Here is a 17,011-nt window from a genome sequence, read left to right as displayed (position 1 = left end):
GATTTAATATGAGTAGTTTTGGAAGTTTAATATTATTTTGTGCCGAGCTGTACTTCATCTTTCAAAGTGTAAAGCATTAGCCTTTTATTATGTCATGAAAAAGAACAAACCGCAGACATATTGAATACCATGTACATAAGTTTGAATGCCTGCCACTCATAATAGTGGTCAGGACACCCGTTCGAAGGTAAACAATGTTATAACCACAAGTTTTGGCAGAATGAAAAAGACAATTCTGAGCACAGCTTCCTGTGGTGTGGTCTTTATAGTTGACAGTTTATATAGGGTTCATTCGCATCCTGTGTGCTTCATGTGACTAATCACAACGCATTTTATTTTGATTGTGATATTTTGAACCTGTATTAGAAATATTTAAAGAAGTTTTGTTTACAATACCGGGATAAGTAAACAAACCAGCTACATCAAATAACACCAGCTTCGAGAGAAACGAAAAAAATTCATCAACATGATCATTAGTAGTTAAATCAGTAAGATTAAAACTTTGCGTGTTGGGCTAGTGAGGTTTGCAGTAAATGTGAGTTGTGGTGGTTCTTTCAAAATGGAAAGACTAACGGACTTAATTTTCACACGTCACATTATTTTATTAAAAAAAAAAAAACCTGTCCCCCATTTCGGAGAGCACATAATATATGCTACAACGATTAACAAACTACACTTTGAAGTTTACTGGGTCTTACTTTTTCCCAGGAATTAACCAAGGGAAATAAAAAACTGGGCCTTTCACAGATTTGAAATTTCGGCATGCCACAATCAGAGTGCGAGCTGATGTCTGATTGACTCATCCTTTGCCGCAGGGCAGTGCCATTCTCCACGACCCCATGAGGTCATAGCAAGCCAGACCAAGAGAAAGAGGTTGATGCAATGCCACAATGTATCAAAGTCTCGCCACTCATCGTCCATCGATCACAATGCATCTGGTATACCGTCAGAGCTCTTTACCTCAATTTCCCACCCCATGTCCCCCATAAATCCTCGCCCAGTCAATTACGGGGTGGGGGTTTTTTTCACCACAAATTTCCGAATTTCATAAATGTTTACCGAAATATGGGTTTATTTATTCTTTTGTATAATCGTGGCCTAGAGGATGTATAACCATGCACTGATTGATAGATTATGCTTGAAATAGCAGCTGAAGGGACTGACGTTTGTTTATATTCATTCAGAGCCGCTCAACCCACTGTTACTGATCTACCCCTAAGCATAAATATTTGTGTTTAAAAAGATTCTATAAGCCTACTTTTCAGCATGGCACCTTGACCGATGTGAAGGGTTCGTGCCTGGTGTGATTTCCTTTCTTTCTCCCTCCCCTTCCCCATATTAATAACTAAATTTATTTGATAAGACGGCAGGATCAAGACTCAGCCGTAAAAGTCTGAAATACATTTATGCTTTCTGGATGGGAAAGTTCATTAACATCGTAAATATTTCAATAATCAAATTTACTCAAAACCAACCCGTAAAAAATTCACTCCAGGTAGTTTAGTTGGCCACGTGTGTGAATACAGTTGATAACGGTTCATGTTTTGTTTGTGCTATTTTCTGAACGTTTGAACTTGTGTAGTTGAGTTGCAACGAGAGAGCCGTACATCTCTTGAGTTCATACAGATATTTAGTAAAGTTTCGTAAGAAAGTCAGTCCTGTCAAGATTGAGCCCCCATATATTTCATTTGTTTAATATAACTGTGGACTACCTTTAAGTGAGGGTTTTAGATATTGTGGGTTCATATGGCAAATTGTCATGATAAGATACAAGTCACATGTGAAAATTTCAGCTGAATACAGCAAGCATTCATCTGCGTTTAACGAGGAGACGCGTGTTCGCACTGCATCTCCTGCCGCACCACTCACAAGCTGACATCACGGAAATTTGAATCACCAAAGCTCGCCACGAGGTGAGTTTTGAAGATGCAACATTTTCAACAAAATTGTATTAATTTTTAAAGAGAAAACGGGAGCATTAAAGACAAAATAACTCCGCAGGATGCTTACCACCATAATCGTCTGCATTCAAAGTGGGCTTTCTGATTAAAAAACCCACAATTTTTCATAGGAGTCAATATCAAAGTATGACACTAAACCTTTACAATAGTATTCCTTGGCGGGAACCTTTGTAGCGATTAAAAAAGACTGTCTCACGTGGCTTCATTGTGAGATTATTTCTCTCAATTAAGCACATCATCAGCCATGAGTAATCCAAGTTTGACTCACTCAAAGCTGAATCAAATGGAATTGAAACCAAAACAAGCTCTTCGAGAAATAGGTTATGATACACTCCTCCATTTATTGTGGTTTTGTTGGTGTGCAGAGTACCAATAGCTGTCCTTCGAAATTCTCAAACATTGTCTGTCTTGAGTGATTTGTCCACTCCCTTGGCAGGTGAACTTGCCATTAAGCCCTGCCAAAGGTGCAACCCTTGGCCTCCTTCTCAGTCATTGATTACGAACCACGCGGTTCACACAAAATAGCGAGTTGGTCTCGCTAGAGACCCGGGCAAACTCTGTGGTTTCTACGGGGTGGCCACAACTCCAAAAAAGAGTTCGTCACACGCGTGGAATGGCTCCTGGCAATAGAGATTTAATAGCTTATTACATTCTAGGGAGTAGTAGCTGATCCACTACCAATTACACGACTTGGAATAAAGAGACCCTTTTTATTATTAGGGTGTACGGAGTCGTTACCAGGCCACTCAACACGTTTTGAGACGGGGTAGAAACCCAAAACACCCGGTAGCGACGATTTAGTGCGGCGCGGCGATTCAGGAATATCAACCCCTTGATTATATCCCTTAAATTGGTATGGGAATAAAAGTGCAGTTGCACAAGCCCGGTGGTTGAACCCCAAATGCAAACCTCGTCAACTCACTCCTGAACTCGCCCTTAAAATGATGTACGATTGAAAACCCTAAATAGGGACCGGGTTAAAATGAACAGCAATACGGGGACAGGTTGTGGTGAAAACTAAATAAAGGCCGGGTAAATGTTGAGTGATACTGTCAGTCAACAAATGAGGGCGTCCCATTTTGCCGCCTAGACGACGGCATCGTGACCGATAATAACGTACCGCAGTTCTATTACCAATGCAAGTTTCCCCGTATCTGGTTTGAAAATTACTTTGATGACCCAGCGATCTACTTCTTCATTGTTTGTAGAAGAATTCTTTGAAGTGTTTGTTTTTATTTGGTGTTTGTGTTATCGAAAAATACAGATAATCCCCCCGAAACTTACTGCGTTTTCAATGGGGAAGCATTCACTTGGAATTGACTTTATTGAAAAACCCTTTGGTATGTGTGCCGATTAATTCTCGAATTCTATTGTGCTGGTCGTCTTTATGGCGCCGTGCGTACCGAAGGCTTGAAAAGGAAAACGGCACCAAGTTTTTCCCCCGTGTTTTTTCCCCTCCTTTTTTGTGGTATTGCAATGTCATGTTTTCACATTGCGTTCCGTTTTATTGCAATTAATATCATTTATTAGTCGGTGAATATCTTTTTAAGGTTCCCTTTTGTTAGTTGTCTTTTCGTTTTCTTTCCAAAGGGTCATTGACAAGTCTAAACCGTTGTTAACTTTATATTCTCCTCTTTTTAGACATTCGAGTTCCACACTGCAGTCAGTGTGATGAGTATCATTTATAAAAGTCAGAACCATTTTGAAGGTTCGCTTTTGTAGTTGTCTTATCGTTTGTCTTTCCAATAACTCATTGAGGTACAGACCGTTGTTAATAATGTGGCATATTCCCCCTCTTTTCAAACATTTAAATTCCACACTGCAGTCAGTGTGTCGAATAAGAAGTTTCACAAAACACAAATTCTTTACATTTCTAAGGTCAATCATACACAAATTAAATCCCGTGGGCATAGTCGTTTAGCAAGTTTGAAAACGAAACAGTAAATTCAAAGGGTGAACATACAGACCGCAAACTTTTCCTGACACTATGTTTCTGAATACACCTGCTGGAAAACTGTTGAATTCTGACAGGTTTTCTTTTGACTGATCAATAGTATCTTCATCACGAATCGGTTCGACGATATTTCTTATCTGGTAGCGAACGAACAAGGTGAAAAACGAGCCTAACAGAATGTGACAGCGGTATTTTGGTGTACTCAATGACCCTGCATCTGTACCTCTATTATCAGGCTGAAATTAATCATATATATTCACTTCTTGATAATGTGTAAAATATGAATGCAAATCAAGTTATTATAAAGCACCCAAGGACACACCATCTTTAGAAAAACCTGTCACCGTTCCAGATATAGAGGCTCATTATGAATAGTTGCAACGGATTGACAATAAATGTAATATTTCATGTTAACAGCTTATAAGCTTTATTTATGGGAAATGATTTGAGAGGTAACACTCATCAATTCGTATTATTGTTATACATTGAGCTGGTTGCTGGGAGAAGGGAACAAAAAAGATTAGTATTGTTCCCTTTTTCAATAGAGACATGCCTGGTTAGTTCTGTATAGGTACCTGACTTTTCTTTGTATCTCAGTACTTCTCATTCATATATACCTTGGTTTGATTGTGGACAAGTGTGAATGGTTATGGGTTTTTCTCGTAGTGAAGGGTTAAAGGTTTTGTAAGAAGTGATGGTTGTTTTGTTGCGCTTCTCATAAAGCATCGATTTTTTTTCCTTTCGAAAGGCTGACTATTCTTCGGCCGAAACTTCAAAGGACAGACGCCGACAAGTTTTGAGCATGTTGCAATTAGTTTACACTGCTGTTGTTGGGACGGCTACAAGTTATTTACCAAGCATGACTTGCGTTTGACTCTTGTTGGCTACACTCGCATTCTCGACTGAGAGGCATTTTTAAGACCATGTTTCCAACACACGGTGCCGCTCTGCGTACTTTTTACTAGTTTTTACGAAGTTGTACGGTGACTGCATGATTACTGTAAGCTCTCTGGATCATAATACCGCCCAATATACTTAATTTATGTCCAGTGGCGTAGTTAAAGACCATGGACACTATTGGTAATTGGCAAGGACCAGTCTTCTCACTTTGTGTATCTCAACATATGCATAAAATAACAAACCTGTGAAAAATTTAGCTCAATTGGTCGTCGAAGTTGCGAGATAATAGTGAAAGAAGAAAAAAACACCCTTGTCACACGAAGTTGTGTGCTTTTAGATGCTTGATTTCGAGACCTCAAATTCTAAATCTGAGGTCTCGAAATCACATGTGCTGTCACGGCAGTGTTGAGGAACAAGCTTTTGAGCAGCTATAGCAAAATATCAGGAACCATGATTTTTGGTTGTGCCATTTTGATTATCAGATGCCCGGTGTGCAGTGGTTCGAGACACCCTGACCCAATTCTAGCCTCATGATCCACAAAAAGTGACCATGAAGTCTTTGCCTAACAAGAATACGTGTAAATAATAAATAGTAAGAAGAGACAGAAATAACGAGGACTCACTGTAAAGAGATTTGTTAAAAAAACCTCAATGAATTATAGATGACAATTTGGTAAATATTTGATAAAGCATCACCCTCCACACAGGCGGAACCGAGACAGTGAGCGAACATTAATAGAACTATTTTCGCCTAAAATAGCACAAGTCAATAATTAGTGCTATATTAAGCAAACTTGTCAATGGAGCAATCAGCACAGTAAAATAAATAACTCAAACACATGTTAGCATACAAACTTACTTGGAAGGAGCAAGGGAGAGCTGATGATAGTTTAACAATTTGTAAGAAACGGCTCCCTATGAAGCAGCGTATTTCCTACTCAAATATTTGAATTTAATAAAAAAAAACTTCAGGCCTGAAGCCCTTTTAGGCATCTGAAAGCAAACAATGCTTATAGTGTAACAAGGGTGTTTTATCTATTGTTATTCTCTTGCGACTTCAGTGACCAATCGAGTTAAAACTTTCACAGGTTTGTTATTTTATGCATATGCTGGGATACACCAACATGTTTGGGCAATATTATCAGGGAGCTGCGTTAGGCTTTTAGTTAATACCTGTATTATTTTGTAGGTAATATCTCTTCAGAACTTCTGTAACTTGTTTGGGTTGGACGAGTTGAAATTCGAAGAATCTGTAGATGAACGAGCCAGGCGTCAGACATCTGTGATTTTAATTATTCAAGAGACACAGCCAAGAAAATAGCCATGTCACTCACAGTGCGTGCATTGCGCTATTTCGTATAACAGAAAAATTATCCTCCTTGCCTTCGTGAGAATATTAACAGTTTTCCTGTTTACACCGAAGAAACTATTCTCTGGGGTTTTGATAAACGCCTAGGCCTATGCACATTATGTGACTTATCAACTTTTAAAAATGAAAAGTTTACATTGTTTCAACCCACCATGTGAATGTGGAAATAAATGTTATATTGATTGATTGATTGATTAATTGATTGTTTGATTGATTGATTGATTGATTGATTGATTGATTGATTGATTGATTGATAGTTGGAGAGATATTACATCATTTTAGAAAATGTCGTAAATGTGGACTTGTTGGGTTCATTGGTTATGAATTATTATTTCACGGACTTGTTCAACATTTTGTGCGTGTGTGACTTCCTATAGAAAAACGAGAGCAAAATGGTGAGGATTTTAAGCTGCCCGACACACTTTCAAATGATGAACGCTTCAAGGTGTATTGAATTTGTCTTTAACATTAAGTAAACACCTGACAAAACGATTTTACTGAATAATTTACTTTAAGTAATTAATTTATTTTGTAGTAACCTGGAAGAACATTTTGTTTATGTCTGCAAATGATGCAATCTACCTTTAAACTTCACACTCTACGGTGATACTCAACATGTTTTTGATTTAGTACACGTTGAATGAAGGTATCAATATTCAAGATCTAACATCAGATCAATCTCTGTGGTATTGCGGGATCCGTTTTCACTAATAATCCAATTTGGTACGACACGTCTCTTCTGAAGATCTTCGGTATGTCCACCAGAATTAGATTACGGGTTCACATGTGGTCATTGTCAATTTGTTCGGGGTTTGGGTTCACGTGCGTTGGGACCCAGACCAATTGGTAAGTATGACAGCACCAGATGAATGATCTATCACTTGGCATTTTACTGGTAATCCCGTGGTAGTTGTTGCAGCTTTTACCCAACATTGTTACCTTTTAATAATTGGATTGGTAAACAGAAATGGAAAAAGATTCCCACAGATATCGGAGTTCAGTGATTTTCAAAGAAATTGTGTTGAGAGGCACTTGACACCTTTGGTATCCTGTCACTAGACCAGTATTTTCACTCGGGTGTATGCCAATAATGCATAAAATAATAAATCTGTGAAAGTTTGGACTCGGTTGGTCATCGAAGTTGCATGAGAATAATTTACTGAAAGAACACCCTTGTTGCACAAATTTGTGTGCTTTTAGATGCCTTAAATTATCTTTAAAAAACTACGTTATACTTCAGAGGGAGCCGTTTCTCGCAATGTTTTATACTTAAATGAGCTCTCTTTAGCTCGTTACCAAGTAAGTTTGAAGGCTAACAAATATTTTGAGTAATAACCAATAGTGCCCAATGCCTTTTTGTCTGTTTTCATCAAAGCTAACCGGACTGGTATTACGTTTGGAAAATATTGTTTTTGAAACTAGTCAGAGCACAAAATAATGAATGCACACCTTGAAATAACGTGAGAAAGAACGTGCTGGGGCCGATATCAAAAAGAGCTAAACATTGATCTAAACTGCGAATCAATTTTAATTCCTAAGCAAAGTTAGATGTCACAAAACAAATCACCATGTTGCAATACTGACAGCTCAACTCAAGATGAATCTTATGTGTTTTGTCGAACTCAGCTCTAAATACACCTGGAAGAATGTACATCAATTTTAATTGCTTAGCATATTACAATATAAATGACTATGGCATTACTGACAAATCAATTCAAAATGACTCTTAGTGCTTTGTGAAGTGCAGCTCCGAACAATGCCAGATTGTGCATGTATATCCCGCGTTAGGTCGCATACTAACTCAATGTATGATGTCTCATGCACGTTACATTAACTCAATTAAACTGGTTATCTTTCCGATAATGAACAAATTGGACTAACTAATTGAGCAGTGTAGAGACATTAACATTCACATGTGTTTGTGGTAATCTTTTGATTGAGCTACCTGCGCTGAGTGAACCATCTTAATAATGTGCACTCATCAAGATACCATCAATCTTATTATGAACCGATTATTCATGTTCAGGTAAAGAGCTACATGATGACAAATGGTGTAATCTGGGCCTCTCAGTCAACAGTCATGACTGGTCATCTTTCACTCCTCTTTGCTCCTCATCATTTGAGTACAGAGCAAAAATGAGCTTTTAACTTTGTGTGTATTCGAATGGGCCTCTAGCCATTAGCCTTGTCTTGAGGTATGGTGTACACTATAGGAGTGCACTGTTTGGTTTGGGGAGTACATGTGTATACAGACATATTTACCCAAACCCAATAGTGTCATAGTGTTGTGTCCACCATTTCTCAAAGTGGCTTATTGGTCAAGCTCGGTGGTCTATATGACATCTGCACTTGAATTGCAAAGGTCGTAGGTTCGAATGCCGCTTGTGTATAATATGCAAATGTTTGCACATGACTCGGGAAAGTTAACACGCACACATTATGCATGGATACATCTCAAATAACATTGTTTATCTCCGATGAAAAACTTAAATCCCCCAAAAAATATATAAGACTATCCTAAAGTTCAACTAATGGTTGCGCAAACAACTGTTTCAATTCGTCTTCACTACATTCACAAAATGATGAAAAGCATATTCACATTGCTAGATTCTTCATATCTGTGTAACTTTCATATTATACAGACAAACCCCATACTACAGGGATACCTTAATGGTATCTCCTCAAATAGTTGCAATTGATGACATTCTGGATCCGAAGGGCACAATTGACACCTTCCTTTGAAGTTCAAGAAAATACTGACGATCTCAGGACATTTTGATTCAACTCTCTATCTCTCAATTATGTGTTCTCTTGAGTACATTTTACGTTGAAACAGTGACTTCAGGTCAAACTCGGTCTCTGTGGACATGCCCACGTGCGCATCATTATACTTAAAACTAACTGGAAAGGTTTGAATGTTTACTTTAGATCTATAATGACGAATCAACCCTTAGATGGGGGTCCACTGGGGGACTAGTTCCTTATTGGCAATAGGAAGGGTGAATCACTGACATAACATCATTTCCAGGCAATGTTGCTTCGAGTCAGCAAGAAGGCGCCGGAGACGCTCCCATGGTCCAGGAAAAATGCTCCCACAGTAGACACGTCTAGATACAAATCAGTAACTGGGTATGGAATTATGACTATTTGGAAACTATGGAGACTGGCGCTGCATCTATAACATTAATTAGCTCGCTGATTACATCTAGTGAGTGATTAAAGGCAATTACCGTTTGCAATAGCCGGAAACATAGCTTGGCATCAGATAAATGGATAGTGAGACGGCTGTCTAGAATGACAGACAGAATTGTCATCAAGTGCAATCTCATGATGAAGTTATACATCCATCAAAACAAATTTGCATTTTGCCCTTGGATACTCATTTCAATATCTCCCCTAGGAGGAAAAGGCGTCAAGCTGCCTATACTCAAAAACATTTATAAATCAGTATTCTGAAAACTAAAACTTAGAGACTGTCACAACAGGTAAATCACAAACATTTCTGCGAAGATCTTTCTACTTTTGAAAGTACATAATCGTGTTAACTTGCTTAAAGGGGTTGGGTACATCTAAGGGTTGATTCGTCATTATAGATCTAAAGTACGACACAAATCACAAACATCCACAGATTTACATTAAACTTATGCGGTTTAAAGATACTGATGGTAGAAAGCTTCCCTTAAAATATTACTTGCTGAGGTGCTGTAGTTTTTCGAGGAAAACAAAACTTGATCTACAACAAAGACATCAACACATTTTAACAGCGCCCTCCATTGACGGGGCCTTACGGATGTCACTCAAGAACACGAGTTTTTATGGAATGATTCAAACGCAGGAAATGTTACACTTGTTGGGGGTACGGGAACTGTATGTGAAATGGGCGAACTTAAACCGGTTAATGTGCAACAAGCTCTTAATTCCTGATTGATTCATGTTTGACAGGTACTTTATTTGCTAAACAAGCCAACATGGTAAGACGCTGTGTGATCGTTTCCTAATTACATTTTTCAAAAATTGGATTATCTCGAAGTTTTATTTCGCAGACTTCCCTTTCAACTTGAAAGTAACATGAAAGACGAAAGACTGATTGATACTGTGTAGCACATTACTGGTAGGGGGGACGTGTTCTTTAACAGTTGCCTAACCTATCCGGTATCCTAAGCCGACTCGCAAATCGTAAATAGAACGCCCCAGGCTACCTTCAATCGCTTTTTACGAAGCTGGACAAACAGGGAGAAACTGTCAGAAAGAAAAAAAATATTGAAGAGAAAACACTTCTTTGACAGATCAAGGGGGAGTGTTGCACAACTTTTGAACGGGTCAAAATATCAACTCCCCTAACAAGGGACGCGTGGGTTCTTGGTTTGCCCAAATTCTAACGAGGTTTTATCCCAATGTAAGACCTCCTGCTCCTGGTTGCCTCCAGCAAAACCAGTAAGTATTCCTCTGTCAGCGAATGATCGATGTGCTTGTAACTTCAGGGGGAAACGACATCGGTGGCAATCTCCTAGGACAAGCACCATTAAGGGAACTTGTGTCTGGTGGTAAACTAGCGAGAAGCATTGGTGGTGGGCATAGTTAAAGGCACTGGACACTATTGGGTAGTACTCAAATGAATTGTTAGCATAAAAACTTACTTGGTAACGTTCAATTGTTGATGGTATAAAACTTTGTGAGAAACGGCTCCCTCTGAAGTAACATTTAGTTTTTGATAAAGAGGTAACTTCTCACTCAAATAATAAAATACCTCAAGCCTGTTATTAGACAGATGAATTGAAAGCACACACATCTGTGGAACAAGGGTGTTTTTCCCCTTTCATTTTTCTCTTGCAGCTTGAGTCAAAGTTTTCACAGAGTTGTTATTTTTATGTTTAAATATGTTGGGATACACCAAGTGAGAATACTGGTCTTTGACAATTACCAAATGTGTCCAGTGGCTTTAAGGGAGCTTGTGTCTGGTGGTAAATGAGCAAGAAACATTGGTTACGGGGCACAGTTGAAGAACCGAAAGCACTTACGGGACTTCTAATACTTCTGTATATTAAAAGCTAGAGCCAAGCAAGCATGCGTAATCCCGGCGTGTGAACACCGGTAGGGTTTGAGGTGCAACCAACGGGAGGGTGCAATAAGATGTTGGTGCCCTGCTGAAAAGCGTCTTGTTTTCGTTGAGGATTTCCCCGCTAGGGTCTTGCTGGGGGTAGGTGACTAAGTTGAACCCATGGGAGAAGCAGGGGGAAACAAAAATCAAAGTTTGTAGGTGTTCCGGGGAAGGTAGACCCATAACACCGCCTATTTATTAAAGGTGTTGTATAGAGTTTGGCCGGTAGGGAGGCCCGGTGAAGCGAGTCATTACGCCCCGTAGCTTCCCGGACCCCGTGCGGCGACCCGACAATACGTATCACCGCTATCCAAACTTTTCTCGTTCCAATTTTTTCTCTCTCTCAAAATGTAGACCTTGTAGAGTTGTTTTGTAAACGCCAGGAAACACTATTGAAAGGGGGTTGTATTAATATTCTACCATTCAAAGAATTGGTTGTTGCCGCAAAGTCGGTACCCCGGAATAAGCTCGGCAGGAAAAAAGTGTCACAGTGAAGAATTTAATGATCACCTTTTCTTTGTCAACGAGAAAGGATAGTGTGTATGCAGCGGATTGGAGGTGGACCTGGGGCGTGAGAGGGGAAGCAGACACAATTGTTGTAATTATCCAAAATGTTTGCCAGCCAGCCTACAACTGCCTCTGTCTGTCTTTGAAGGGAAAGGAATTGTCATTTTTCCGTTAATTGTACATCCAAGCTTCCTTTTGTCCAATTGAGTGTCACCGCACATCTATACAGTCGTCAATACTACCACCTTAATTCCACCCGACGGGTCTAAATATTATCTAGTCAGGTGTGGTGTGTCACCACCCAAACCCCCACTCCTGCTGAAATGTTCGACGGATTTGTCATCCTTTTGTCGGCTTTAGAAACACTTTTTTGAGTCACATGTGGATCCAGGATTGGTGTATGGATCCTTCGAGCCGTGAACCAACCCGTCAGAGTGAGAGAGAGAGAGAGAGAGTTTACTCTGCCCGCCAATAATAATGAAAAAGGGGGTTATCAATCAAGGCATAAACGTCAAAGTCAGGGGACGGTTTTATTACTGTTTTGTATCGGAGAAATATCACCAACTCGTATTATGCTATGCCCTAAAGCGTTTTCAAACTAAACTTATTTGATGAAAACAGGAAAAAAGACATGGGGAAAGGAACTATTGACAATGAATATAGGAAGATAATAATGCCGCAAGGGTAGTTTTAGAGCGACTAGAGAGAAGTTAACAACATGACGGTGAGCGTAAAACCTCAGGAGATCATATAATAATGTTATTGCAGTTTCAACGGATCACTTTCACTGGATTTAATAAATTAGTCAACTCCATAACAATCATAATATGATGTAGGCACGTGTTTTAAAGTAGGTATGGTCTTTTTTTATGGAAAGCAAGCAATATTGCATGTACCCCCATAATCTTGCTTCGTAGAAAACGACTTTGTAGACCTACCAAAGTTAAAACAAAAAAACTCAGTACGCAAACAAAATTGACATTACATATATTTTTAAACTGTTGTATTTTTTGTGTGTAAGCAAACTGTGGCTCTGCACCCGACACGAATGCTTACAGCAACGCGTTTGCAAAGGGAGTGATTAAAATGTAGATCATGAAGATAAATTAAAGACATTAAATTAAATTAGTAACTAGGGGAAAGTCTAACAGCTAGGTTTGCTCAAGGTGCTACATTATTTAGCTAACCCCCACAGAAACATGTCAATGTCGAATGGCGGATACTGTCTCATTTTGAGCAATTTGCAAGCGGTAATCTCCTCAGCTCTTTCGCAAATTGATTCAATGTGCCCCCAAGGGCGAGTTTCGCTTTGAGGCAAAATAATTCTTGATTTCTGAGCGGCTGTAAGACAAATCAGATCTTAATGAATTTGTACATAGATTGATTATCATTCTTGCACGCCACTTAGTTGATTTTCCATCAAATTAATTGCAACATTCTGATGCCTTGGGCTCCGCCCTTTTCAGGCCTTGGTCTTGAGTGCAGGACTGCCCCCACTCTGTTTCTGATTAAAGCCCCACCCCACCACACCTACAGGATTTATTCGTCATCAAGATTTTCGCGCCTGGTTTTTTTTTTTTTAAGTCAAAAAATTCCGTCACTTCAGTTTGAGACATCTGATATTGCACAGTTTTTGTGTGTGCATTTCTACCAAGCTTTACCCAAAAAATTACACAGGATTTTTAAAAGGTTATTTGTCATCATGATTTTTGCGCCTGATTTTTTTGTTGTCAAGTCTGAAAGTTACATCACAACAGTTTGAGTGTCAGACAACTGTGATCTTGCACAGTTTCGTGTGTGCATTTTTCTTTGTGCTTTATCAGACAATGTATACGAAGCGAGTCTGCTTTGAGGTTATTTACACGGTGGCAAAATTATTAGGAGCATTCACAAAAAAATAATTCCCAACCCATTGTATGATCGTCAGACACAGCTACCTACAGATCGAACATTTTGTTTCGAGAATTGTAAACCCCGTTTAAAGATTAATCATTCCTTGTCTCGGTGGCGTGTTGTTACTTCCCCCTTCCACTGTAAAATGTCGACCAGGTACATACATTTGGTAAACGATGATTGTTTGATGGCTTAGTGTCTATTGTTGTACTGTAAGGGCCTCACTCCAAAGATCAACTTTATTGAACCAGCCGGCATGTCTCCAGTCTAAAAAAAAGTATACTTATCGAAAAGTGGTCCGTGCCAACCACACTCAGTGGGCTCAACGGTGGAACACACAATTTGGAAGTAAAATGTGCTACTCTGTGATAAACAATGGGTTTTGGAACTTGCTTTTGACGAGGAGGTAGAAATTCTACCTTCATGTTTTTGATCACAGCACTGAGTGTCAAGACATGCTACAGACAACATGCTGACATTTCATCACAAAAGATATCGGCCTGCAACACTTGCGAGAGCACATTATTTTTACAGACCGAATTACAAGTTTAATTTTTACCAAACCCTTGCCAGACTTGGTCTTTTCAGTGTAATTCAGCATGCATGTATTTTAAACAAGAGTTGTATTCTACAATCTTTGCAGGAACAAACCTGTACCACTGCGACAAACTGTGGTGAAAGAAAATTCATTTTTGGCACAAACAAAATGTTAATGGCCTGACGTTTCGAATATAGAAAAGTCTTTCTCGAAAGTTGTCCTTTTTGCTTAGCCTTCGAACAAAAAAAGAATTCGAGAAAGACTCTGCTATAGAATCGAAACGTCAGAAACGTCAGGCCATTAACAGACATTTTTGTTCTTTTCGTTTTTGGTTGTAAGTAGTTTGCAACAGCTAATTAAATTTTCTCAAAACTCATTTCAATTAAACCTTCTCACTATAGCAGTAACATCCCCTTTAAGCAAACTCTCAATAACGGAATCAATTTGTCTTGAAATATCAGTAAAGCTGACTCATCTTAAGCACTCCATCACTTGAAGATGTTTTGGATCATCGCCTTTCCTTTCAATGTAATCTCTGAAAGTTACATATCTTGCGGAACATCTTAAAGTGACGTGTGGTGTAATTGTTGCCAACAATGAAAGCCTTCGAGAAAGCCTCTGTTAGGATCGAAATGTCAGGCCATTATATAGTGTTTGCAGTTATAGCATGGGTCCCTTGGTTGGTAGCAAATTGCAACAGCTAATTATATTTTCTCAAAAAAAAATAATAATAATAACCACTGATGGATACATCCTTTTTTTATTTCTCCCAATCGAACCAAACCAACCGCACACCGAGCTGGGCAGGTAAATTAGTCAGGCTCAGACGTTTTTTATTTTGTTATTTATTATACCTGTTTTCAAAGTTTTAAAATTGCGCATTAATTGAGAAAATTGTGAATATGCCTACATTGTTTCCTTGAAGGAAAGAAGCTCGCGCAAATACGTCATAGCAGTCAATTACGCGGGCGAATTGCAAATACATGCCTAAGTTACATTCCAGGCTTAGAAAGTATACATTTTGATAAATTCTTGAAAAACAGCATGCATGACAATTTCCCATTTTGTCAATCATTAATTCACTCATGTGGTTGAGCCTCGTGAAGTTTAGACCCAGTCATCCAAGCAATTTGAAAAACTTTTCTAACAATTATTTACAAACTCCCTAACGTTATTTTAGTAAATGAATGCCAAGCATTGTGGTCTACAACCCTTGATTCTTAATTAAACATTTCATCTGACTTCTAGAGTACACTAACCAGAACATTGTATTTATTTGACAAATAACTATTTTCTGTCAATGGGTTCGAAAGATGTAAATCGTAAGTCATATTTACACACTTACCTTTGAGATCTTGTCTGCAGCGTCAGCTGTGTAAACCAAACACGCAGCGAAGAACGCCAGAAACACCGCTCCGAAGATACACGTCCTCATTTTAGAAGGAAATTAACCTCTGGAAAAACGAAGAAAGTTGGATGTGTGAGTGTGGCTGTTCACTTGTTAATTTTTGATGGTTCTGCGAAAACAACAAACACTGTGTTTTCCAGAAGAGTGTCTTAAGTGGCGATTATTAACAACTCCCAAGACAATTGTAAGATGTCTTGACACAAATAGCTCCGTCGGGACCAGCCGTACACGAACCGCTTAGTTACAGCAGCCACCTATCTCAGCAATGTAGATAAGTTGACTACCACCAAAACTCCCCAAATCACAACCTCTAAAGTCCCGTTGCTATCTATCCACTATCAGCGCATAAAAGTCCAAGTATATCACACAAGAGTTGACATTCCTCAAAATCCCATGTGCAAAGAAAACTTCATAATAAAAGTATCATTTGTTGAACTTATGTTTTATGCTTTATGTCCAAGAATGTTTACTGCGAGAGATGCTCGTTTTGCCGTGGTAGCTCTCTCGCGTAGCTCTACTGTTATGAGGGCTCTACTAGTTCTGTTGCGGAGGCAGTCACCGGCAATATATGAGCAGTGCACTGTCAGTTCAAGGGATTAGTCAGCAATGCTGGGTGCCCCGTGAGAGACTATCTGGCCTGTCTAGGTGCAGTAGAAAAGTTGAACACAGTTACCACTGCCTCACAACCTAGTCAAGCGTGACTCACAACAAAACGCCCCGCGCAGTATGACAAAAGCACGGCTCAGCCACTCAGAGGGAGAGAAGGGGGAGCCGCGCTTTGACAAGTGATCACTGTCCACAGGCAAGGGGAAGTAATGGGGGCGCCTTATTTTGGTTTGGATGAATTCTACGTTAGGCAAAGTTCAAAACTTGTGTGTCCATTCACGGTGATTATATCAACAATAAATAGTGTGGTATGTTATTATACGCTTGTTATTATAAGCCGTTAAGATCATAACCATAAATCATATAATTTGTGGAGTTTCTGCAGTGAAATAACTGATGCATTGGTAAAATATTGAAATGTGGGAATATGAAATTCGTCAAAGGGGCAAAGCTTTGTCATCATAGCACAGTGTTCTGAAGCCGACTTCTAAAAGACGCCATGAGTTTGTGCCGAAACGTAGGTTCCGTCAATGAAACTGACTGGTCATTAAATATTAATGACACTCATTAATAGTAACTTTGTCACTACTAATTACGCTCGATATAACCCATGGACGATAAGCTCTCATTGATTTACGTAAGTCCCATTGGACGTTGGTCTCGATTACCGTGACGTCATTACACATCCTGCGCTGATGATTGGTCAGTGGGTCTCAATGACAGCCAGAATAAACAATATGAATATTTAATGTCGGGCGAAGTTGTTGCATTCCACCG

The 17,011-nt window shown here is 39.2% G+C and overlaps 1 protein-coding gene across 3 annotated transcripts in view; it reads right to left on the bottom strand.

Annotated features, from left to right (window-relative positions):
- The window catches only part of LOC139941709 (ADAMTS-like protein 5), a 113,073-nt gene that overhangs the window by 15,845 nt on the left and 80,217 nt on the right, over positions 1–17,011 (bottom strand). The window contains exon 3 of one of the 3 annotated variants that reach the window (XM_071938319.1): positions 15,566–15,674. In XM_071938319.1, coding sequence (XP_071794420.1) covers positions 15,566–15,655 — 90 coding nt within the window. In that variant the 5' untranslated portion in view covers positions 15,656–15,674. Of the gene's footprint in view, positions 1–15,565; positions 16,226–17,011 lie in introns of those variants that run through there. The other 2 variants (XM_071938320.1, XM_071938318.1) reach the window with 2 other exon arrangements.

Source organism: Asterias amurensis, chromosome 9 (genome assembly GCF_032118995.1).
Source record: "Asterias amurensis chromosome 9, ASM3211899v1".
Classification (NCBI taxonomy): domain Eukaryota; kingdom Metazoa; phylum Echinodermata; class Asteroidea; order Forcipulatida; family Asteriidae; genus Asterias; species Asterias amurensis.
The sequence above is the reverse complement of the archived record's forward strand: the minus strand, read 5'-3'. Positions and strand labels throughout refer to the sequence as shown.